The sequence below is a fragment of the Vombatus ursinus genome, unplaced genomic scaffold (assembly GCF_900497805.2).
Source record: "Vombatus ursinus unplaced genomic scaffold, bare-nosed wombat genome assembly UNPS02014847.1, whole genome shotgun sequence".
NCBI lineage: Eukaryota > Metazoa > Chordata > Mammalia > Diprotodontia > Vombatidae > Vombatus > Vombatus ursinus.
The window spans coordinates 14,765,645-14,790,344 of record NW_020954625.1 but is presented as its reverse complement, the minus strand read 5'-3'; the positions used below and the strand labels follow the sequence as shown (position 1 = coordinate 14,790,344).

The 24,700-nt window shown below is 41.2% G+C and overlaps 1 protein-coding gene across 9 annotated transcripts in view; it reads right to left on the bottom strand.

Annotated features, from left to right (window-relative positions):
• The window catches only part of ANK3 (ankyrin 3), a 568,906-nt gene that overhangs the window by 40,190 nt on the left and 504,016 nt on the right, over positions 1-24,700 (bottom strand). For 7 of the 9 annotated variants that reach the window (XM_027840580.1, XM_027840579.1, XM_027840582.1 and 4 more), the window contains 7 exons: positions 14,393-14,604; positions 11,706-11,913; positions 10,537-10,633; positions 9,758-9,986; positions 7,990-8,115; positions 7,325-7,447; positions 4,953-5,034 (listed from right to left, as the gene is read on the bottom strand). In XM_027840580.1, coding sequence (XP_027696381.1) covers positions 4,953-5,034; positions 7,325-7,447; positions 7,990-8,115; positions 9,758-9,986; positions 10,537-10,633; positions 11,706-11,913; positions 14,393-14,604 — 1,077 coding nt within the window. Of the gene's footprint in view, positions 1-328; positions 1,288-4,952; positions 5,035-6,836; positions 6,864-7,324; positions 7,448-7,989; positions 8,116-9,757; positions 9,987-10,536; positions 10,634-11,705; positions 11,914-14,392; positions 14,605-24,700 lie in introns of those variants that run through there. The other 2 variants (XM_027840578.1, XM_027840586.1) reach the window with 2 other exon arrangements.

Here is a 24,700-nt window from a genome sequence, read left to right as displayed (position 1 = left end):
AGCCTACTTCATGCAGAACCCAAGATATCTTAAGTGACAGGCAACTGATGTGCAAACTGTGAAGCCACTGAAATTCAAATCCTTCTCTCCCATGCACAATTCAGTTATGCTTCACACTCATAAAGCCAATAAGAGCAAGAAAGTTTCTAAGTCAATATTTAAAAGTAAAAAAAAAAGAAAAGAAAAGGAGGAATTTTTTGCATTTGTTTTTTTCCATGCAGTATATTCCTTTTATTTGGTTAAAATAAATAAATTTTTAAAAAATAACATGAAATGGCATAAATAGCAGGTGTCACACATGACAAATGGAAAAAAAGTATGATTCATGATCAACGTAAGCAAGCAAAGCAACCAAAAACATCGATATCATGCACAGTATATCATGTCAAAAACAAGCAAAGGATATAAAACAGTTGATATGCCATATTATATGCATCATATATACACTCAAAATATTTTCCACTAGAGGCATTTTAAAAGAAGAGTACACTTTTTCCATGAAAAGTGGTGTCTTGGTACCTTTTGAGATTTCTAGAAAATCCAGCACCTAATACTTAGACTAAGAAATGTCTTCCAATAAGTATACCCATTTCTAAAGTCAGCACCACCCCCTAGTTCATCTAAGAGAGTTGTCTTAACATTATTATTGTTGCTGTTGTCATCGTTGTTATCATTACTTTGGTAATCCTTCATGTTAAATTCTCAAAAGGTATCATAAGGGAAATACAAAAGCAACAAAGGCTCACTGTGTGTTTTCAACATTTTAATCACCTGGAGTGAGTACAGAGTATGTACTTATCCACTTTCCACCCTCCACCCCCACCAGATCTACCAGTTGCAAAAGCAGTAAATAACTCTAGAATATTTTCAGACCCAGACCGTCCAAAGCCCACAGGCCATGATGTCTGAAGAGCTACCCCCTTGGAGAGCGAGGCCACATCACTAGTCTTCTGGTAAAGGGGCCAAAATCTAGCAGTGAAGTTGGTGAGCTCAATGAAGGTCAAGGTTGACCAAGCCCCCAGCCTTTCTATGTCTATAGCTTGGGACATCAGACCACGCTCCCAACAAAGACTTGAGTCAGCTGCCAAGGAGTTAATGTTCTAGTTCAAAGTTCATCAAAGTCTCACTTCCAAAAAACACCAGCTCAGAATAATATTGAAATTCGAAGGGCAAACAGAAGACTCCTCGTCTCTTTATGTTCCTCTTCATGGTGTGCCCGTGTCAATCAATGCTACAATCCACTTCTTGGATTAGCAGCTACTCCCACAAGGGTGAAGATGTTCATTCCTAGTGTACATTTAAATTCAAATATTCAGAAAACATCCTTTCTGGTGCTTTCATCTTACTCTTAAGAAAGCTGGAAGAACTAGGGAAGACAACCTTAGAATGGGGACCCCTAATACCCATGTGATACTCCTACAGCTGCACCTTCCAACTCTCTGGGGAATACGATGAGCTATTGGTAAATACATCATTCAACATAAATACAAAGATGGTGGGTTTTGAAATTCTTTGGGTATAAAGATGAAGGAATCATTTGGGTGTGATCCTAGTTCTGTGAACACGGGTTTGTTAGACACGACTGCTTGGAAATTAGTCCTGTTTATGTGAATACTAGAGACTGACAATGTATTTTTGATTACAAACATTTTTGCTTTGAAAGATGAAGTCCTGCAAACCATTTCTTGTTTCCTGCTTTCCTCCAGAGGAAACAGCATACTGGTTGTGCAATATAATGGTTAGAGTACAGTCCTGGGAGTGAGAAAACCTGCTTTTGGGTCCAAGCTCTTGGGTCTCAATCAGCTGGGACACCCTGGGCAAGGCACTCCTTCTTTCTAGGGATGTGGTTTTCAAAAATTATTTGTATAATGAAATGGATGGACAAGCTGATCTTGAAGGTACCCTCTTACTCTAATATTCTGTGTTCTAGAATCCCTTCCAGCCCCAGCAGGTCCCTTCTGATTCTGTCATTCTATAGTCTAATGTTCTTTCTAGCTCTGAATTCCATGTTTTCATGACCCTCCCTGCCCTGACATTCTATGCTCTAAGATCCCTTTTAGCCCTTGCAGTCTGTGTTCTGAGGTCCCTTCCAAATCTGTCAATACACATTTGAAGGTTCTTTCCATCTCAAACATTCTATGTTCTAATGCCATTTCTAGCTCTGACATTATATGTTCAAGGTCTCTTCCAAATCTAATAGCCTAAGACTCTATGGCTGGTAAAACAGTCTTCAATTCTATGTGTCCATGGAAGAAAAGGAAGCTCTGGCCCTAAAGCCAGTTTGCTATAGCAGTAGGAGGCTTAATGGACTTGGGGATACAAGTCTCACTCTGCCTCTTACTTCCTGGTGTGACCCTGGGCAAGTGAATTCACCTTTCTGTGTTTTAGTTTCCTGAGAGCTAGAATTAGGAAACCTTTAATGTCAAACTCTTAAACTCTATGGCTACGATTTCATACAGAAAGATACACTTTCTATTTCTTTCGCTCTATCTTCACCCGCCCTTCCTCCATCCCTGAGAGCTGGTCCTTAATCATTCTCAACACACAAAAAACTAGCTGCCTCTCTTTCCTGCGTTGAGAGGGATAGGTTATAAATATTTTAGCCAAAGCTAAACACCATGAGTAGCACTTCCTAGCAGGTGGGAAAAATAGTGGCCAATGCCACCCAGAGATTATTTGAAACTTTGCATTACTGATCTGTACCAGCCTTAGGCCATGCACAACTGGGACTCCCAGCCCTCGGGGATCCCACTCTATGGTGACCCAAGAAAGAGCTAAAAAGCCTGAAGATGTTGCCTGGGGGATGTCAACTAGGTACCTAGGCAGGGCTATCACTAAATGACCTAGGAGCTAGATTAAAAAGAAGGCAGAATTTCATAAAATTATTGGAGTTGCATTGAACATTCCTGATGGCATCTGAACAAGAGTTGGATTAATTCCAGGGCTCAGAGTATTCGAGAGCTTGTTGGGAAATGGGAAAGTGGGGTAAGCTTTTTTGAGAAAACAAGGCCAACAAACTCTAGTCCTTCTCTCTTTTCCCCAACTGTGGAGGCTGTGGAGACCAAGCCCCCAGGACAACATGAGAGGAACACCTGAACTGAGATGCCCATCAGCATCTCAGGTCGCCTTCTCGGTTTTAGGTTCTAGTTCTCAGGTTTCAGAATAAAAAATTTTGATGATATCTTTCCCCATTACTTTTCTGCCTTCCCTGGACTCAAGTTTGAATCTCAGAGCTGGAGATCCTGCAATTCATACTAGAATCAGTATAATGCTCACTTTTATCTAAGAAGGCTATTTCTGTCCCATGCTTGGTCTAGACCTGTGATTTCACTTGCAAAAGGAATCCTGAGGACTCTTTCCACCAACACAGATGGCTTCCTGCCATGTAATTTGTATTCTTGGAGAGTCTTTTGGAGCACGGAGAGGTTTCAGTGTCTTGCCCAGGGTCCACAACCGGAACGTAGCAAGGGTCTCCTCCCAACTCTGAGGCCTGTTCTCTATCCATAATGTATGCATGCCATAGTGCCAGCAGCTAATATTACATGGTAAACTCCATGACATCAGGGGTTCTTTTATTTCAGCTTTGTATCGACCCCCCACAATTACCCAGCCCCCCACCTCTAGCACAGAATTCTGCACACAGAACTTGATATTTGTTGAATTTGATGGCTTTATACTTCTAATTAATTTTTTTTGTGTGTGTGCACATAGTTTATCTCCCTAGCCAGTTTGCAGGTTCCTTGAGGGCAGAGACCTTATTTTATGTTTCCTTCTGTTCTCTAAAGGGCAGGCATTAGTGTAGTGTAAAGAATACTGAACCGAGAGCCTGAAGATAGGGATTTTTAGTCCAGACTCAGCCCAATTATTAGCATTAGCAGAGGCAATTTGGACAGTTCGTCGACTTCACTGGTTTCAACTTTCTTCTCAGTACAATGTGGAGCCACACAATCTTCGGGGCTTCTTTCCAGTTCTACTAGTCTATGTGTTTGTGAGGGGGTATTCAATAAATATTTGATAGAATGATTGATCTAATCAAGTGAGCCCCTTCTGGAAGAAGTGAAGGAAAGGGGATCATCAGCCCAATCATCCAATTACAGTTGAATTCTACACGCACTAATGGGTTTACTGGCTGGTTGGGCAACCTCTACGTGAATCTAGAGATGGTAGTGGAAGGTGTCAAAGGACCATAGGGCCGGCAAAAGAATAGAGATTACTTTACAAAGATGACAGATGCCCAAATGAATTGAAGATATTACTGGTATGGAAGGAAACCTACACCTTGAAAATGCATTGGAAGGTTGGATAACAAAAGAATGGAAAGCTAACTCTTGGGGAAGAAACATAACTTAGCAGATTCAACATGGAAAAGCTAGGGAACTGATGTTATTACAAGCAGAGGAAATGGGAAAATCAAGGGGTAGAAGAGTGCAGAAAAGATGATCAATCATAAATGGGCTATTAAGATCTAAGTAGGAATAAAGGATAAGAAAGACAACCAGCTACTCACTACTATTGTGAATGCATTTCAAGTTAAGTGACTGAGAACAAATGAAACTGATCATGGCTCATCACTGATTGGCACTTTTAAGGGTATCTGAGGTTTTTTCTAGCTCTTGACCTACGATCCTAGGAATGAAATGGGATGAGAACGTGACAATTTGACAAAGACAGAAGAATGGATCTTTTTGATGGAAGAACAGTTCATAATGATCCTTTTTAAAACCTGGCTTTGGAGTGATGAACTAGCTGCTTTCTCCCCACCCTCCCTACCCCTATCCCAACCCAAACTTTTACAGCAAAGAGCTTAAAATTTATCAAAGGACTTTTCCTTCAGAAATTTTCTCATTCATTTTGTGTTTCCAAATGACACCAAGAATTCAACGAATATAGAAAAAATGTCTCTTCTTATAAAAATTCATATATATTATTAGTAAATATGTTAGGAAACTCACTCATTCCAGGCTCAGTCAAGTAGCTATAGCGCTTACGTAGGGCCAAAGATGCAAAGCTCTGGCGACGGTCTGCTTTCTCCGTCTGCAAAAAAAGCAAAAAGTAAAAAGTCGATTTTTCCTTTCCCACTGAGTTTCTTTGTGACATTTGCAAAGCATTGAAATGTGCTTACGATGATGTCACTTAACATAACGTTTATCTCTATTTTTGCTCTCTTTGTAATTAAACATTTTAGTAAACCTACAGAACTCCCCCCCAAAGACTCCTCCTCCTTCCTCCCAGCAAGCCCAGCTAGTCAGCACTAACACAGGACACTACGAGGAATTACAAAGAGACAGAAAACATGACAGACTCCATCTTAGGCTAAGGAGGATCTTTTTCAAACTCAGTGTATCCTAAAAGCGCATATGCCACAATGTAAACTCACTCTAAAAGAGTACAATAACGGACAAATCAATAAAGGCACGGAAGGAGTTTGTTCTTGGCAGAAAATGAGGAGAGGCAAATTTAAAAGGATCCTGATATCTGAATTAGGAAAAAAACATCAGTTGTGTCTCTAACCATTGGCTATTGTCATTTATGATTCTGGTTAAGTTTTTGGGTTTTAAAAAAAAATAATTCCACTGGCAAGGTTGACACTGTTATCTCTTCCCACATCCAGCACAGTAATCAGCAGACAGTAGGAGCTCAATAAAAGTTTGCGGGTATTTATCACACTGAGCTGTAGCATAAGTTAGGGAGAGCTACCAAGACTCTTAGGGAAGAATGAATTCAAAACCTAACCCTTGGCTGGATGGGTGTGTATGTATCTGTCTATCTACATACATACACACATACACACACATAGGTAGGTGGATCATTTTTATCTAGACCTACGATTACCTGGGAACAGTCAATTCCATCAGGAAATTCTCTCAAGGTAAAGTGATCTGGCCTGGGGCACACTAGCCTGCATGTTTCAGAAGTGGGACTTAAACCCAGGTCTTGCTACATCTGATTCAGACTCTTTATCTCTTCTTCTACAATGCCTCTGAGATATACATATGTGCATATATGTACGTATATATAGACATATTTATATGTGTATATATGTGTATCAATATATCAATCTCTCTATATATCCAATCTATCTATAAAATACTTATTTAGATATATCCAGTATAAAGTAATTTTGTACATTAATAGGTTGGAAGGGATCTTAGGGGTCATCTAGTCCAAACCCTTCATTTTACAGATAAGGAAACTGAAGCCCAGAGAGGGGAAGTGATTTTCCTAAAGTCACATAAGACAGCAGCTGACCACAGACTTTCTGTCACCTAGTCCAGTGTGCCTTCCATTAACTGCCTTCCAAACTCCTTCCAAACTACAACTGCCTCTTAGATGGATAGAAAATACTTTTTCTCAACAGCCAGTGAATAAACACTAATGGCTCTGGTATGAGTCTGGATTTTGTGGCTGGTGACTCAGCCCCCCAAGCTGACACCAAAATGAATTCTCATATATTTATGCTATACTAAGTACTGGGCTAATGTGGTAGAAATCTAGCTGATGCAGCATACAGGAAGAAGTCCCAGTGGAAATTTCACGTTTTCAAATTACCTGAGCTCCTTTTCCTTTTGAATATTGTCAGTGTAAATTGGCTAGAGCGGCCTTTTAATAAAAACTCTGAGAGAGTCATAAAAAATGCCTTTTTGCAAAAGGGGACAATTCTTTATAGAAATATACTCAAAATATGCTATCTCTAAACTTAAAAGTCAGGCCAAAAAGGCACAAACCTAGACCCCAGCTTTACCAAACTCCCACCCCTCAGCTTTCTGGTGCTTTTCTTAAATAGGTTTCAATTCTATTCTACTTCTGATAAAATAAAAACAGAAGTGTCATATTACCTCATCATCTGGATCTGACTCTGTTTCCTTTTGGTCCCAAGATGCATTGCAGAGACAAGGAATATTATAATGGGCAGCAGGGAAAAGAATATCAGGATATGAAAAGGACTGAGTAGGGAGCACAAAAGGCAAGCTGGTTTATAAAGCAAAGCAAATCCAAAAAAGCCAACACCGAGAAACTAGAAACTGCACACCCACAGCAAATGAACTTGTGACAACTGAAAGCATAAACAGAAGCATGAGCAGCAAACAGAAGACCAGGTCAGAACAATCACAGGGCTCCAACACCACAGTCACAAGAATTAAAGCCTTTCTCCACACAAAGACGAATAAAACTGGAGTTTGGGTCGCTTGAATTATGTTCCAAAGCAGTCATTCCACGGTTAACATTTCAAGGTCCTACTTCCTCAAGACTAGCGGGGGAGAGGGTAATGGCAGGATGGGGGTGGGGGGGGGAATGTCACATGAAGCAAAGCAGGAAGAGATACCTTTTTATGTGCTGGAAGGGTAATATTTAAGTTGCAAACAGCTGCTTGGGGCAATCCTTTCGTAGTCTTTGGTTCTTTCAGAAACGACAATCGACCACACGGTTCTTGGCTCGTGTCTCTGATCTAGAAGAATGTGCATAGGTAGATCATTAGTGGGGTGACGTCCATGTGGCAGTTAAGCATGTTGGGTTGTCGAGGATCTCTGGAAACATCCCCTTTTTAAAAAAGTGGGACAAAAGGAGAATGGAGTAACAATGAAATGTCAACCAAGAGGGCCTTGTAGACTCCATAAGATTCAGAATCTCTGAATACCTGTCTAGAAACCAAATTGGTTATCTTGAGCTAAGATATAAACTCTATACCATGTGGTTTACATATTTTCTTTAAGATAAGGTACACGGAATTCTTTTCCCTAACAACTGAACTTAAGAGATGTAGGTCTGCACATTAGCAATTTAGATCTTACAGAAAAGGTGGCAGTGGCCACTGAAAATTTTGAGCTTGGACACTCACTGAAACAGCCTCCATGGGGAAAAGGGCAAAGTGCAGTACTGGGATACCATTTTTGTAGCTGAGACTCATCATAAGGAAACAATAGTACATCTCTCCCTCCTCAAAAATGGAAATATTTTTCAATCAGAGTACCTCTACTGGGGTTAGCTCACCTTGACTGAAAATGGCAGCCTGTTCTCTTTGAAAGCATAGAAGTTAAAGACTAACTGGTGTCCTCCTTTGGTGAGGGGGGCCAGATTCCCATAACAATCGACATAAATAGGCTTTCCTTCCAGGACCTAGATTAAAACAAAACTAAAGTTAATCTTCATTCTTTCAGTTTATATCCCTCATGCCAATCACAGGACCTTTGCACATAGCAACCATGCAATTTTTAAAAAAATCAAACTGAATCACAAATAGGGAAACTAAGGCTTAGAGAAAAAAAAATGACCTCCCCAAGATTACACAGTAAATGTCAAAGTCAGGATTAAAACCCAAGTCATTTCAGTTTAACCACTGGACCACAATTAGAGTGCAAAGGGATTTTAAAGGTCAGTTGAGTTCAATCCCTTTATGTGGTAGATGGTGAAACCAAAGCACCAAGGGGTTAAGTGACTTGCCTACCATTCCTTCCATTACACCACAATGATTTCCTTGTGACAACCCTGAGAAATAAGTACTTTCAGTACTTTTTAACCCCCATTTTACAGATAGGGAAATAGGGACTCAAAGACATTAAAGGATTTGCTCAAGGCCACCCAGCTAGTGAATGCCCATTCTAGGATGAAAACCCAGATCTGCTGACTTTACAGTTCATTTTGCTATGCTAGGTTTAATTAAAACACATCCCACTAATCATAATACGGCATTCTCCATATAGAAAGATGACGTGACAGACTGACCAGAGAAAGGAAACTATCTTTTATCCATTCAGAATAGGTTTACCTATATTCTCAGGCATGAGAAACAAGCATGAAAAATACCCAGCCATTCCAGCAAAAACTGCCATGGGACGTCTGCTCTGAAAGGCTTTTCTAGGAGGGATCATGGTTCACTTAGCAACCATCCCCTGGTAACCTCTGTGCCCCTACTTTCACAAAAAGCACGCATTTCTAAGGCGAAGAAGAAGACAGTGGTTACAAATATGGCTTATGACCCCCGAACAGAGCAAAGCAAGCCATCCCACACAAAGGTGGAAGGCATGATGACTTTGGCCTTCATTAGTATCATGGCTGAGATCTTGGGAGGCAGACTTTAAAAAAAAAATCAGCTATGTACAATAAGGTGACTTATGTTCCCTATTACCAGCAGCTTTCAAGTTAAGGCTAGGACAACAACTTGTCACGTTTTGTATAAGGGTTCCTAGGTGACCTCTGATGACCCTTACAACTCTGTGATTCTATATTTCTATAATTCTGAATTAACAACCCCTGATGGTCAGTCATTCAATAAACATTTATTATATCCTACTATATGCCAGACACTCTGCTAAGCACAAATATGCCAACATACACAGAAAGCATTTTTTTTAAAAACCATAGGAATAATTTAGCAAAAATAATAATAGGAAACATTTATAACCCCTTAAGATCTGCAAAGGGCTTTACATGTTATTACAATTAAAAACAATAGGAAGTATGGTCCAGTGGGAAAAACATTGAATTTGGAATCAAAGGATGACCTCTGACACTATCCCAGTGACCTTGGGCAAGTAACGTGGCTTCCCTGAGCCTCAGTTCCTTCACTGTAAAAAGAGTGGAATAGACTAAGGTTTCAGTTTCATCACGTGTAAAATGAGAGAGATCCTTCCAGCTCTATCTACGAGGCTCTGATGCCATGATTCCAATTATTCACATTTATATTTTAAAAGAGTGCCAACTCCTCCAAAGTTTAAAGTCTTTGTATAAACAGATTCCCTGTTGGGTGAATGGGACCCACCTCAATATCTTTGCTTCTTGCCACTTCCTCAAAATTTTCTTGCTGCTCCAAAGTTTTGTCCACTTTATCGTCTGTCATGCAGAAGCAACGTAAGGAAGATTCCAAAGGATCGTTCATTTTGGCAAAAACCACAAACTTGGCCATGTAGGGGACGCAGATTAATTCCCTGTAAAGCTGAGTAGCTAACCCGACGGTTTCCAAAACTTGATGGCAATCCGCAAGCCAAAACCTGAGTGAGTCAAGCAGAGCCACAGAAATGGAGTTAGTAAATAGAGAATCTGATCTTTAAAAAATCTCCATGCTTTTAAAATTTGGAAAATAGAACAGAGAATTCTAGAAAATAATTGTGCACCTTGGGCAAATATGTTTAATGAAACATGAAACCTTCCCAATAATAGCATTAAGGAAAAGCTAGGGGTTCCTTCTTCTCTCTTTTCTTTCCTATTACAGGGAACTATAATAATTCTATTCTAAAATTTCTAAAGTTTCTACGTTTCCAAAATCATCTTTTTGGGATGAGTAAGGTGGGTTTTTTTTGGATTTCCAGGACATGTGCTAATGCTGGCTCCTATCAAGAAAATTCAGAATTCTGGAATTAGGCCCCACCTCTTAAAACTTAAAACCACCTTACACTGATCACATACCATGACCAAACAAGCACAGCACTCTCCCCTGTAGACCCTTTACTTTTACAAAAATGGCAGCCATAGAAGGACTGTAATACTGTCCACTGCCTGGGGACCAATCTCAGTGCTTTCAGGCACTCTGTATTTTTATACCTGGCTGAAACATTGGTCGTAAAAGAGACAGAGTCCTTTATGAATGTCAATGGCGTGGTTCCTGTGATGTCTTCCCACTGTGCAGGCGACGTTCCCCCTGAAAGAATGAATGGCACAGACCTTAGCTTTGTAACAGGGGATAGTGTGTGTAAGCATTCCAAGTTCATTAACTTACAGTTTTCATTAATCCTTGCTTTCTGTCTTCCTCCGCTCACCCCATGAGGTCAAAGTTATTTGAAGACACTGAAACTGCCAGAGGAAGCTGCCCCACCCCTCCCACCCCCCAATTTCAGTGCAGGTAGCCACACTATAACCAGCCTATTGTAATCTCTTCCTCATTACAGTAAAGCCTGAGAGAGGCTTTACAACCAGGGCTAGAGAAAAACAGTAATCTCTCTTACAAATTATTTGAGCACTGAGGCAGCTAAGTGGTACAGTGAATAGAGTACTGAATCTGAGGTCAGGAAGACCTGAGTTCAAATCAGCCTCAGACACTTAACTAACTGCATGATAATTCACCTAACCTCTGCCTGCCTCAATTTCCTAATCTGTAAAATGGGGATAATAATAGCACCCATTTCCCAGGGTTGTTGTGAGCATAAAATAAGGTAGTATTTGTAAAGTGCCTTGCAGATCTTAAAATGCTATCTATATGCTAGCTATTATTATTTTTGTTGTGGTTGTTAATGGGTAGTTACACCCTGATCAGGGTAAACAGTGAAGCCCTGTATTGATCATATATGATGTCCACAACAAAATGCTTTCCCCACTAGACCTTTTACTTTACAAAGATGGTAGCTACATGAAAATCCTACTGCTGCCCATTGCCTGAGCACAAATGTCATTGCTCTCACTGAACTTCGAGACTTGCCATTTTGGAAGGACAACAGGAAGGGAAGAGATAAGAGATCACAAGCAAGGAGTTAGACCAGTTAGGAGGCCATTATAATGGTCTATGTGAGGATGGATGGCTGAGAGGGGGATGGAATATGAAAACTGGGGGAGTAGAAAGTACAGATGTGAGTGATTTCATGGAGGCATGAGCAAACCAGAGACCAGGCCTTTGGACTCTGCAACAATACATGGGGACTCACTAGTGCCCTGCAACAACATTAACCATCCCTGTAAATGTGCACAGAAGATCGAGTACTGTATTGATAGAATCGGACCTGTAATGCTACAGAGAAGGCGAAGGTTGGGTGTGGCATCTCCTTTGTAGCCATTGGCTACACCTTCTCCCGAGGGGGGAGGCACAGGAATGGTCATCGTTATTGGTTTATGGAATTTCCTTCTTCTTGGCTCCACGGTGACAATTGGACTAAAAGTTGCTTTATTCCCAAGGATTTTTTTCACAATTTCTTCTGGAACAGGCTGGGCCTGGAGAGAGAGAGAAAGGATATTATACAAATGAGGAAACTGTTCATCACAATGTTTGTATCCTCCCCAACTTTCCTTAAAGGGAAGGAGGAAGGATTGCTTTTAAATTGCTTTTTTTGGCAGGGAAAGAGAACAGAAACAAGACCTGTGATTTCTGTGCTAATGTAGCCTGTTCTGCAATTTAAAGTCTTAGAGTTGCCTAAGGCAATGAGAGGTTAAGTGACTTGCCCAGGCTCACACAGCCAGTATGTGATTAAAAGCAACCCAAGTCTTCTTGACTCCCTATCCATTATGCCATATTGCATTTCTTTTGGTAACAGGCCAGGGAAAATTAGGTTGAACACCCAGAGACAACCGATCTATTTACTAATTAACCTAAGCCAGTTTGTCAATCAGAAAAGTAGATGATTTGAGAATGGGGCCAGAAATGGTTTGTTCCATGATTTCGGCAGTGTGAAGGGTAAACATAATACTGAGGCTTCGTAAAACACCTTACAATGAACAGTTTTGTGACTTTTAGGCCTTTTAAATATGCAGAACGTCTCAGAGGTATCACAAGGACAAGTTTTACAAGTGGAAAAATTAAGACATTCAGAGGGAAAGTAACTCAAAGCCACTCAGATTCTCACGGGGTGAAATACAATTCTGGTCTACCCAATCTATCTTTCTCCATCCATCTTCTCTTCCTACTTTGGCAAAATCATTCTAAATAGTCGATTCTAGGGCAGCATAATGAAGCTTCTTATCAATGAAAGTGTAAACTTAAGTGGTTTTCTTCAAATCTCTTGTTACTGAAAATCCCCCAAATTATTTGTTGCCAGAAGCAAAGTATATTATATGGCCCACATGTAACAAATGAAAATTGATCTGATTCACAAAATGAGAAGGAATTCATAATGAAAATTATTTAAAAATTGGTAAATACTTGAAATAGTTTGGTTAATTAGTTTCCCTATTAGGTTAGAAAGAAATTTTAGCTTCCTTAGCTGAAGACATACAAGAAAGGCCATTCTTGCCAATGAAGTCTTACCAGGCCAGTGGTGGGTGCTTCTGCCACAGCCTACTAAAATTAACTCTAGGTTAGAGAGTATCTATGTTGTATCTACTTCAGTGTGTAGCTCTTGTTTCCCCCAGTAACATGTTCTTCCTGAGGGTGTAGACCACTTCATTTGTGTCTTTGTATTTTTGGCAAGTATCACAGTGCCTGATACATAGTAGTCTTTTACTGTATCTTTGTGGATTGATTGATATTTCTAATTAGTTTTCTAAAAGATTCAACTTGGCTTGGACAGAAACCAGAACTTCTAGTTAATTTAAACAAAACCCAAATGGCAAACCACTTCAGTACCTTTGCCAAGAAAACCCCAAATGGGGTCACAAAGAGTCAGACATGACTGAAATGTCAGAAAATTGAGCTTTCAAAGGTCAGTATCCCGACTGTCTACTGGGACATAAAAGAAAATATATTTCATTGTTCTGAAAGGTCCCACACTTTGTCATCTCAACACTTGGGCTGTGGCTTTGTCACCTTTCACTTGAAACCAAGCAACAAAGGAGCCCTGAAAACAATATCAAGCACCATGCAGGGTGCTGGCTATGGAGACAAAAGTGAACCCATCCCTGCCCTCAAGGAGCTAATGTAGAAGGACCCACCAAGCTCTCTTGCATGTTTAATGCTTGCATGAGGTTTTTTAGTAGTCTCCCCAACTGCTGAGAGGCAACAGCACACCACAGTGAGTGGAAGGCTAGCCTCAGAGCCAGCAAGAGCTGGGTTCTGATCCCACCTCTGACACATACTGTGGAAACCTGGGCAACCTCTCAGGGCTCCAGGCAACAAACTTCCTAACTGTCCAAGATGCTGACTTGCACAGGCAGGGGAAGTGTCCTCACCTGGGACTCCCTTATATTAATCAAAGTACAGACCTATTCCTATCCCCCAAGAGCTAGAGTAGGCACCTAGGTAGTATAGTGGATAGACAGTATCTGATTTGGAATCAGAAGACCTGAGTTCAAATCTCTGCCTCAGACATTTACTATCTCACTGTGGGCAAGTCAGTTGTCCTTCCTGCCTGTTTCCTCATCTGAAAAAATAAGACAACCTGCCTCTCAAGGTTGTTGTAAGAATCAAATGAGAGCACATACACGGAGCTTTGTAACCATAAAGCTTTCTGTCAATTCTACTTACTATTACTATTGTTCATTATTAGTGTCTCTCCCTGAAATTACTTTGTATCTACAGTATAGATGCTGTCTCCCTTGACGGAATGTCTCTGAAGCACCCAGCATAATCCTGGCACACATAATAAACGCTTGATGATCGATCAATTTTCCATAGAGTACTTCAGGTTAGATACCTACAACAACTCACAACCTGGCCTTAAGAGTTAGCAAGCAGACAGTACTGGGGTGCAAGATCAATGGCTTCTTCCAGGACAATCTATCACTTGGCACAAAATGGGTGCACGTGCACCAGGGTTACCTGGAGGCCCACTCGGATCCTTTTGGTCAAAGCACCTTCAGGAAAGGATGCTTGGACCAGGGGCACGGTGGTGCTGCTCAAGATGCCCCCTTCTGGACCAATCTGATTGCTCTCCTGCTTGATCCGTGAGACCACTGCGAAATACTGGGGGAAATCCTTCGTGATAATCCTACAGATGCGCTTCTTCCCCAACTCTTCAGGGCTGTCCAGCTCTGAAAGAACAAAGGAAATAAAAAAAATTGGAAGTGTCTGTGCTAGAAGAGAGCTCAGAGATCCTTAAAAGTACAAACACTTCCAAGATACGCGATGGTGAGCACGTGTGGCCAATTCAATAACCAAGAAGCCCAGGGCCCTGAAGCAAGATACCACTTTTATGAACGAGCCACATTGATCTCTCATTCCCTACCTCATCATGACCCGCTAAAAGGATGGATGAGGCAGAAGGAAGGGTCAATGACAAGAGTGTTGGCTTTGGAGTCAGAGGAGTTGAGTACAAATCCCAGCTCTGTCACTTACTAGCAGCATGACCTTGGGAAAGTCACTCACTTAACTGCTCTGGTCATTGGTTTCTCTATTGAAGAATAGGAAAGAAGTTAAACTAGGTGCCTCCTAACGTAATTTCCAACTCTGAGTCTATGAACCCTGGAACCTATAAGAAAGGCTCTGGGGCCACAGCGGAGAGGGTCTAAGGACTCAAATGAATATGACTATTTCTCTAACTAAATTTCAAAACCTAAATTAAATAAAGATGATCTGTAGGCCTATCATAAAGCTGACATATTAGGGTGTCATTCTTTCATCACTGGGGCACATTGCATAGTGTGTTCAATTGAGAGTTAGGAAGACCGATCAAAACTCACTCTGACTCCGGCCTAAGACACACTTTACTAGCTTCGTGATGCTGAGAAAACCACTTAACCTCTCAGCTTCAGTTTTCTCATCTGTAAAATGGGAATAATAGCACCTAAACTTAACATGGTTCTTGTGAAGATCTCCTTAGAGCTGGAAAGGACCTTAGGAGTGACCCAGCCCAATCACCACATCTGACATAGATGGCGGCAGTGCTGATGCCCCAAAGTCACACAGGTAACAAATATGAGAAGCAGAATCTGAGCCTAGGTCCTCTGACTCCAAACCAGTGTTCTTACCACTAGACCATGCTATCTTCATAGAATTTTAGGAAAAAAAATTTAAACTGAGAAATAAAAATAAATTAAAGACCAAGTGAGATCCCTAAAGCATCCTGTAAACCTTAAAGTGCTACATAAATGCTAGCTGTTTTATCATTATTATTGCAGTATCAGATCCTAGGTCTCATGAAAGGATCAGAGTTTTCAGTTTTAACGAATGCTTGTCAGTCATCTTTAGGAGTGACGACCAAATTCATTTTGAATTGTGATCTAGACTTGGTTTGATCCATTGCTTGAGGCAAGTGGGAAAAGTAGCTGGATCTCCCTCTCTGTCTCTCCCTCCCTTTCTTCCCATCACTGTATCTGTCTCTCTGGATTATTTATGAATTATAGATATAGAGCTGAAAGAAACCTTGGAAATCAGTCTAGAAGTTAAGGGACTTTTCTAAGGTCACACAATTATTAAGTAGCAGTATGGGGATTCAAGCTAAAATCTTGCATCCCGATGCCTAGCACAGTGCCTGACACACAAAAAGACAGTAGTGGCACCTCCACCTCACAGGCTTGTTATAGGGATCAAAAGAGAAATCAGGGATAAAGTGCTGTTTACATCCAGCGCTCTTTCCTCTAAACATCTGCTCCTTTCTTCCTTCATCCTTTCATCCATCCTTTTTTTTCCCCCTCATCTTTTTGGTTCTGATCAATCCCCAGCCTGTCTTCTTCTGTCTCAGAGGGACTTGCTCAAGGTCACAGCATTGGTCCCAAGCAGCTGGCTCTTTTTTTGGGGGGGCGGGGTGCAGGGAAGTGACTTGCCCAGGGTCACACTGCTATTAAGTGTCTCAGGCTGGAGTTGAACTCAGGCTCTCTTGACTCCAGGGCCAGTGCTCTATCCACGGCTCCACCTAGCTGCCCCAAGCTGGCTCTTTACTTAACAGTCTTAGTTACACAGAAGTGACTGGTCTGCATTGGTACGGGTACTTTCTATGGCAATAGTTGAAAATTCTTTTAAAAAAATGTCAGAAATTATTCCTTCTTGATTTAACAAATATTCATGAATTAAGTCCTTGCTCTGGGCAAAACAATGGTCTAGATAACAAAGGATAGACACAGAGTCTAGTACAAAAGTTGTCCACATACACAAATACCAAAAACCACACCACATGGCAAGTGTTCAGCCCAAACTCTGCACTTAGGAAACACCTTTTCATTCATTCAAGTCCAAAAGAAAGGAACCAGGAAAGTGCTGCCCATGGCTCAAGGCTAGAATAGGGATAGAAATAGCCGGGATCTTTGATTTCAGGGAACTCTGGACCCCAGAGTAGGCAAGCACCTTTTCTGCACCTCACAGTCTTAGAGAGTTGGCAAGGTGAGCTTTAGTGATTTGCTCATAGTCACGTGGCCAGTATGTGAGAGAGGCGAGATCTGAACCTAGGGCTTCCTAGATCTGAAGCCATTCTTCTAACCACTATCTCTCAAGAAGGGAAAGGGAAAGCCTGACTGGGAGCACTGGAAGTAGCAGACCTTTAAAAGGTAGATGGCCAATTTGGCAGGCAAAGAGAGAGATGGAAGGATATTTGATGCAAAGAGAAAAAAATGGCAAAGCACAAGCAAAGGCTGGGATGCCTTCACTGGACCTGGTCATGTGTCAGATCTGTGCGTTTCACTTACAATTGGAGTAGGCATTCTTATAATCTGCATTTTAACCTAATATAATTAAGCATTTCTAACTAACACAAAGGGCCATAGACTCTTGACCACACAGGAAATCAACTAGCAATTATGTTTCCACACCAGATTCCCAGAGAAAACAAACACTGCTTAACTTTGTAAACTTTGTACATCAGGAATCAATGACCCTCAAGGTAAGAAAGCCCCTTTGGTGTGATGCATTGTAGGCTCTCCTAGAGTGAGGAATTCTTAACCTGGGCTACATTCATCACCAAGAGTTCTATGGATAAGTTGCTGGGTCTCTATGCATTCAGATGGGAAGAAGTGACATCTTTATTTTCACTAATTAAAATTTAGCATTTCTGTAAATTGTGTATGTAGTTGACAAAATACAGTTCTGAAAAGTGGTCCACCATCTTCACCAGACTGCCAAAGGGGTCTATGACACACAGAAGGTTAAAGATCTCTGTCCTGGAGAAATGCCCTATACCCAGGAACTATACCAACTCTCTCTTTTCAGATTTAACTACTACACATCTCCTTTCAAGGGCCTGGCTCTCTGGTAGGAAACTACTAGTAATAAGCTAATGGAATGGATGTGTTACCTCCCCTGAGAAAAAGACATGTCTTTTCCTAATGCAAATTGCCTTAACTTTAAGGGAACAATGTTTATTTTGGGTCTAGACCTGTGATTTCATTGCTATAAGGAATTAACAGTGGGAATTCCCATGCTGGACCATTCTCTGCCTTCTTTCCCTAACCTCTCCCTCCCTGGGCCAACCATTTTATTTGCTCAAGCCTTCAATGATCATCTTTACACAAATCAATTAGCAAACATTTATTAAGGGCCATACACGTATGCAAGGTGGTCAGCGAGGCTCTGGGGCTACAACACATCTGGGACAACAAACACCACAAGGAGCTAGCCTTCTAGTGGCGGAGTCGGCATATTTAGCACACCTCTACCTCCAATCCCTCCCCCGAGGTCCAAATGTCCTGTCGGTGTCCCAGACTCAACATGTCCTAAACGAATTCGTCTCCCACCTAAGACCTGCCCCTTTTCCAGCACCTCCACGTCTGCTGATATCATCAGCATCTTTCCAGTCTCTCAGGTTTGAAACCTCAGAGATCTGATTTCTAGTTCTATACCTCAGTTCCTTCCCCCAATACAATCTGTTGTAAAACCTAATCAAGTCTATTTCTATGATATCTTTCCTTTATTATTTTTTCTCTTTTTAATTAATTTGTTTTGATTTATCAACCATCACTTTCATAAGCTTTTGAGTTTTAAATTTTTCTCTCCCACTCTCCTCACCTCCCTCCCCAAGATGGCTCGCAATCTGATATAGGCTTATATATATACATTCCTATTAAACATATTTTCACATTAGTGATGTTGCAAGTAAAAATTAGAACCAATAGGAGGAACCACCAGGAAGAGGAAACAAAACTCAACAGATGAGAAAAAAAAATAGCAAATAGTATGTTTCAATCTGCATTCAAATTCCATAATTCTTTCTCTGGATGTGGATGGCATTTTCCATCGCTAGGCCTTTGGAGATGTCTTAGATCTTTATATTGCTAGAAAGGGTTAAGTTTATCAATATTAGTCATATGATATCTTTCCGATCTTCTATTGCCAATGCCCACCCCTCTAACTTGGAACCAAAGTGTTGGAAAGATCTCAGCATTCATCTGGTCCAACCCACATCCAAAAAGCAATCACCACTAATACATCATTTCACTAGTAGAATAGCCACCTGGAGCTCAGCCCTCTCCCCGGTCTTTTTCCTTCTCAAAGGGGTCCTACTGCTTGAGGTAATCTCAATATACTGGTCTGATTATGTCGCTCCTGTACTCAGAAACCTTCAGTGCTTCCCCACTGCCCAAAGAATAAATTGTGAGTTTCTTATTCTACCAAACTGGACTATGTATGACCATCCATGAGCAGATCTCTTCCAGGAGTTGGTGGGACGTAAGCCAGCTGGGAGCTTTAATGAATTTAAAACAAGAAAAATTTTTCCTGCATGTGTCTATTTGGCATCTAGATTGTTTACTGTGTCCCTCGTGAATCCACATCGGTCCCTTTACCAACTGTTCTTCTGTCTCATCAGAACTGTTTTTCTTTGTGCCTTTAGAATTTCATTCTTGACAGTGTCCCATCCCTCCAAGGCTGACTTCTTAGAAATTTAGTTCATAAGATACAACCTCTCCTTGCTCTGAACTTTTGGAAATCTGTGCTCCTGAAATTTAGGCTGCATGTCAGATTAGGCCTGGCTCTCCTCTCCTTCTCTATCACAAATTCATTGAGCGAGTGGTTGTTTCCACCCTACAACAATCTCCTTCACATTATTAAGACTCAGATCCCTGAAAGACTTCCCCTTGCTGAGGAAAGAGGAAATTATCAAGACAGATCAAGGAAGTATTAGCTGCTCTCCTCTTGGCACAGAGCACATGTCAATATAAGAGAGGTTCCCCATCACACCCTGCCTCTATCTGTAAGGACAGACTTGTGATCTGTTTTCTGAGCTCATTTCCTTCCCCTCTTCAGTCCAGCAGGTCTATAGTTTACTCTAATGACAATCCTATTTTTGTTGCTGTTTGCATTGTTTTTTCTTCAAGTGTTCCATGGTGTCTGTTACTCCCATTCCTGAATTTCCTCTGTCCTTCTTAACATACAATTTCTTTTGAATAAGATACACTCTTCCACAGAGATATTCTGGGCACATTTCTCATCCCATCAAGACCCAGGTATACCTGTGAGGTCCAATGTACCAATGTGTCTCTTTGCATTAGTACCAATGTGTCTCTTTGCATTAGGTTTTCTTGCTCATCTATGTTAGATCTCAAGGCTACTCAACTCAGGAGAGCTGGAATTTCACATGAGGCTTCTGCCCATCGTTTATTGGAAACAACCAGATGCATCACTGCCTGAATGCCACATTACCCAGCTAGCCTGGGGCCCACAGGGCTATTATTTATTAGGAAAATTGGCTCTAAGTACCTGACACTAAGCCCAGAGGCTTCTGGGAAGATCACCTACCATTTGAGGTTAATTACTACAACTCCATCAACCCCCACCTTAACTGGTGAAGTAAAATAACGTTTCCATTTTACTTTACTTTGTATTTAATGATGATGAAAAAAGCTACCATTTAAATAAGGTTTGCAAAGTGCTCTTTACATGTGTTACCGCTTTTGATCCTTACAACAACCCCAAGAGGTGCATGCTATCATTGTCCCAATTTTACAGATTGGGAAACTGAGGCTAAAAGCAGTTAAAGTGAATTTTCCAAGGTCACAAAGCTAGTAAGTGTCTGAGGTGGGATTTGAATACAAGTCTTTAAGATTCTAATCCATTCTATGCATATTGGTGCCACCTAGTGGCCTCTAGGGTGTACCTGCCTCAAATTCTCCTTTCTACCAGTGCTCGTTTAAATTCTGCAACTGCTCACCAGCTCTTTACCGTAGGCCCAAGTAGTTTTCAGGAAGCTTACATGTTTTCCTTGTACTCAAAACAAACAAACAAACAAACAAACAAAAACAAAAACAAAGAACTCTATTCATTAGGAAATGTTCTTTAGGAAATGTTCTTTAAAAAGTAGGGTAAGTGCTGGATTTGGAATCAGAGAACCTGGGGTCAAATCTTCCTTGCACCACTCACCACTTGACTGATCTTGGGCAAGGATACTGTACACTTTGCATCTCTGGCCTCAGTTTCTTCATTTCTTAAATAAAGGATTAGACGAGACAATGTCCCTTCCAACCTTCAATCTATAATCCTATGACCCTATGGAAATGGTTAAGACAATGGGTTTAAGTCGAGGTAGGATTTTATCGCATCCCTTCTTTAGGGATCCAGTGGTGGGCAGGATTGAGGCTAGCCTGGTGTTTGATGCCTGGGGAGGAGGAGAATCTTCAGACATCAACTTTGGATTGGGAATTAGAGTGAATTTAATTACCTATGTATCTGTGGACAAACCATCTCCTCTCTAGATCTGTTTCCCCCTCTATAAAGAGAGAGGGTTGGACCCCATTTCCCCTGAGCTCCCTCTGAGTGGATGATGCCTAAGGTTCCTTCCTTTAAAGGACTGATTGTTTATTTTCAGATGAGAATGTTTCAAAGCTGTTCTGTTCCTTGTCCACTAGGTGGCATCACAGAGCTAAAGATTTCTCATTTCAGAATGGACATCGCCAATTAAGATGCCCATGACTCTGGCCTATTCTCTCACTGTGACAAAGTCAAGGACGAGCTCTAACTGGATGAGTTGCATGGTAAAAACCAAAAGCAAACAAACAAAAACAAAGCTTGGGCACATCTTCATTTGCTCTTTGCTCCAATATAGTGCCCAAGCTAAAAATATGAAACACAATTTAGATGTACTCTAAGGGATGGTGAGATAGCAATGATCTTTCCAGAATGCAAATGATAGCATATTTCAGAGAGAAGGAACTAGACAAATGGGTTACCCCATAGACCAAAAAAAACAAAAACAAAAACCCCAAAACAAAAAAAACCCCAAAACCAAAAAACCAACTAATAAATAAACCTCCAGTGTTTGTTAAGTACTCACTATGGGCTTGGTCAGCACTGGGATACAAAAGAAGGAAATTTTTTTTTTTTAACTCTTTAGGAGCTTACCAAGCAGAGAGATAACCCCAATTGATCAATCAACGATCATTGTTTAAAGTATTGTGCTAGATGCTCATCAATTATGGATGAACAAATTATGGCATGATTGGGATAGAGTATTATCATGCTGTGGGAAATGATGGGTGGGGGGAGTGGTTCCAGAAAAACATGGCAAGAGCTAAATGAACTGATGCAAAGAAAAGTGAGAACTGGCAGATCATCGCGCACAGTAATAGCAATGTTGTCTTGATGATCAACTATGAAAGAGTTGGCTACTCTGCTCAGTACAACAATCCAAGACGATTTTAAAGAACTCATGATGAAAAAATGTTATCCACCTCCACAGAGAGAGAGAGAACTGATGAACTCAGAGTGCATTTTTTTTGCTTTTTTTTTTTTTGATATGGCTAATATGGAAATGTTTTGCATGGTTTCACATGTGTAATTGCTATATTGTTTGCCTTTTCGGTGGGTAGGGGAGGGTTGGGAGGAAGGGAGAGAATCTGGAACTCAAAATTTAAAAGGAAAAGAATGCTAAAAATTATGAAGTAATAAATTTGAAGTAAAAAAGATTCATCTCCCCCACAAGTGGTTTCAGATTTCAGAGACATGATTTCTAACATCCATGTTTAGGGTCTTGTAGTCTCATCCTCCTTTTCCCATCAAAGATAGATCCAATGGTTCATACTTGAGAGGATTATGCTGCAATCATTTTTTTGGTGGTCGCCATATTGGTTTTCCTCTCAGCCTTGTGCTCAAAGGCTTTGGTGAGGAGAGAGAGCAAGGCCAGGTCTGCTGCTCTGCAGAAGAGCCCCTCCTGCCACATGATACCTCAGTTAGGATGGCAAGGTCCTTGAAGTGAGTGCCATCTGGGTTCCATGTCGCTGGGTGCCTCCCGCTCCAGCCACCCCATGCCAGCCCCATGCCAGCCCCACTGCGGCATCATTAGCATAGTCCTTAGTGGCTCTTGCCTGGGCTTGTTGTACAAACTCCCTGAATGTCACTTTGTTTTGGAGACTGGGCTGTGTGCGCAAGGTGTGGAAATAACAGACACTCCTGCTTGGCTTTTAAAAAGCCTTTTAAAACCTGGCCCCAACAACCCACCTTTCCAGCCTCACCGGAGGCTGCCTCTCCCCTCTAAGCTCTGTGATCCAGCCAACCCACTCTCTCTGTTTCTCACACACAGGAGTCTTTTCCCCCATAGCACTGTCTGATCTTTATGCCTTTGGTGCACTCCCTCTTTAGCTCCACCTCTTACCTGCTAGGTGACTGACTGCCCCAAGCTGCTGGTGACCTATTTTTTTTTATTTAGCTACCTTTTATTCTTTTCATCTTTATTCTGTGAAATTTATCGTCTCCCCTGTTAGAAGGTAACAAGCCCCTTTCTGGTGGAGGCTGCTTTTCGTTCTTTGTCTTTATGTGACTAGGAATGGGTATACAGTAAGTACTTAATAAATTCTTGCAATTTTCCCAAAGTCACATAGCTCAGCTAGCAAGCGGTGGGGCCAAGATTTAAGCAACAAGTCCAATGAGGTTGCTCCCTCCCCCTGCACCGGCACTTTTAGGTGTACAAAAGCTTTTCCTTACAGCTCTGTGAGACAGGTAAAGCAGGCTACAATTTCCACTTTACAGATGCAGGAACTGAGACCCAAAGAAGCCAGGATCATCCAGGCAGCAGCAAGTAGCAGAGTCATCCCTAGACTCCATCAAACTCTAAAATCCAGGACTCTTGTCAATACATCTGTATTACACAGAAGGTCCACAAAAGGATGATGAAATCCTACATTTCTTAAAGTCCTGTAGATGGCGTAACTTTGGAGGTCCTTTCTTGGCTGAGTATCATAGTCTTTGTAGCCAAGATGGGAAATACCTGAATCCTTCGGTTAGTAACTGATGATTAAACAAAATATATGCCTTGAAAAGGATTACTGTTTCATTCAATAAGCATTTATGAAGCACCTACTATGTGCCAGGCACTGTGCTAAGCTTCAGAAAAACAAAAAGAGGCAGAAGGTAGTCCCTGCCCTCAAGGAGTTTACAATCTTCTGAACCAAAATGCTCAACAATGTGCTGATGGTGGACTAGAACGGTCTTTAAACTTTTGCATCTGTTAAGGTTCCCCAGAAGGAATTGGTTCCCTACCTGGGAAGCAAAGGTAAAGGAAACCTAATCTGTATATTCTCATTTGCAAGAGATTAGGCATGTAAAGTGCTTTGAAGACTTTAAACCCTAGAAACATGTCAGTTGTTATTTTAACTCCTAAAGTTTTTCTGTATTTTCCATTTTGATCCAGAGCTACCCTGTCTAATGGTGTCTAACATCTGCTCTGCACGCATCTTGCATATAACCATCCTGGCGTCCAAGCTGTCCCCTTTATGAGCCAGGCAATCAGTCAGTTGGTCAATAAGTATTTATTAAGCGCCTACCACACGCCTGGCACTGTGCTTTTTAATCACTGGTGATGCAAAGAAAGACAAAACCATGCCCTGCTCTCAAGAAGCTCGTGTTCCAACTAGGAGACAAGATGCAAATAATTATATTCTCATCAGATACGTACAATCCACATGGAAGGTAATCTCAAAAGTGAAGGCACTCTTAGGAGCTGAGTGCTGGGGAAGGCCTTCCCACAGGAGGGATTTCATCCTAGTCCTGACAACTTAGATTGCTTTTTGTTTTATTTTTCTTTTGCCTGGAACTTAGCATGGTACCCAACACACAGTAGGTGCTTGATAAATGTTTCTGAATTGAACTGAATCTGTAAAATGAGGCAGATGGGTGTTCACTAAGGTCCCTTCTAGTCCCAACATTCTATGACTAATGTGTAAATCGCCAAACATCGTTCCAATCTTCTGTTTCTGCATTCTCTACTTAACTGTC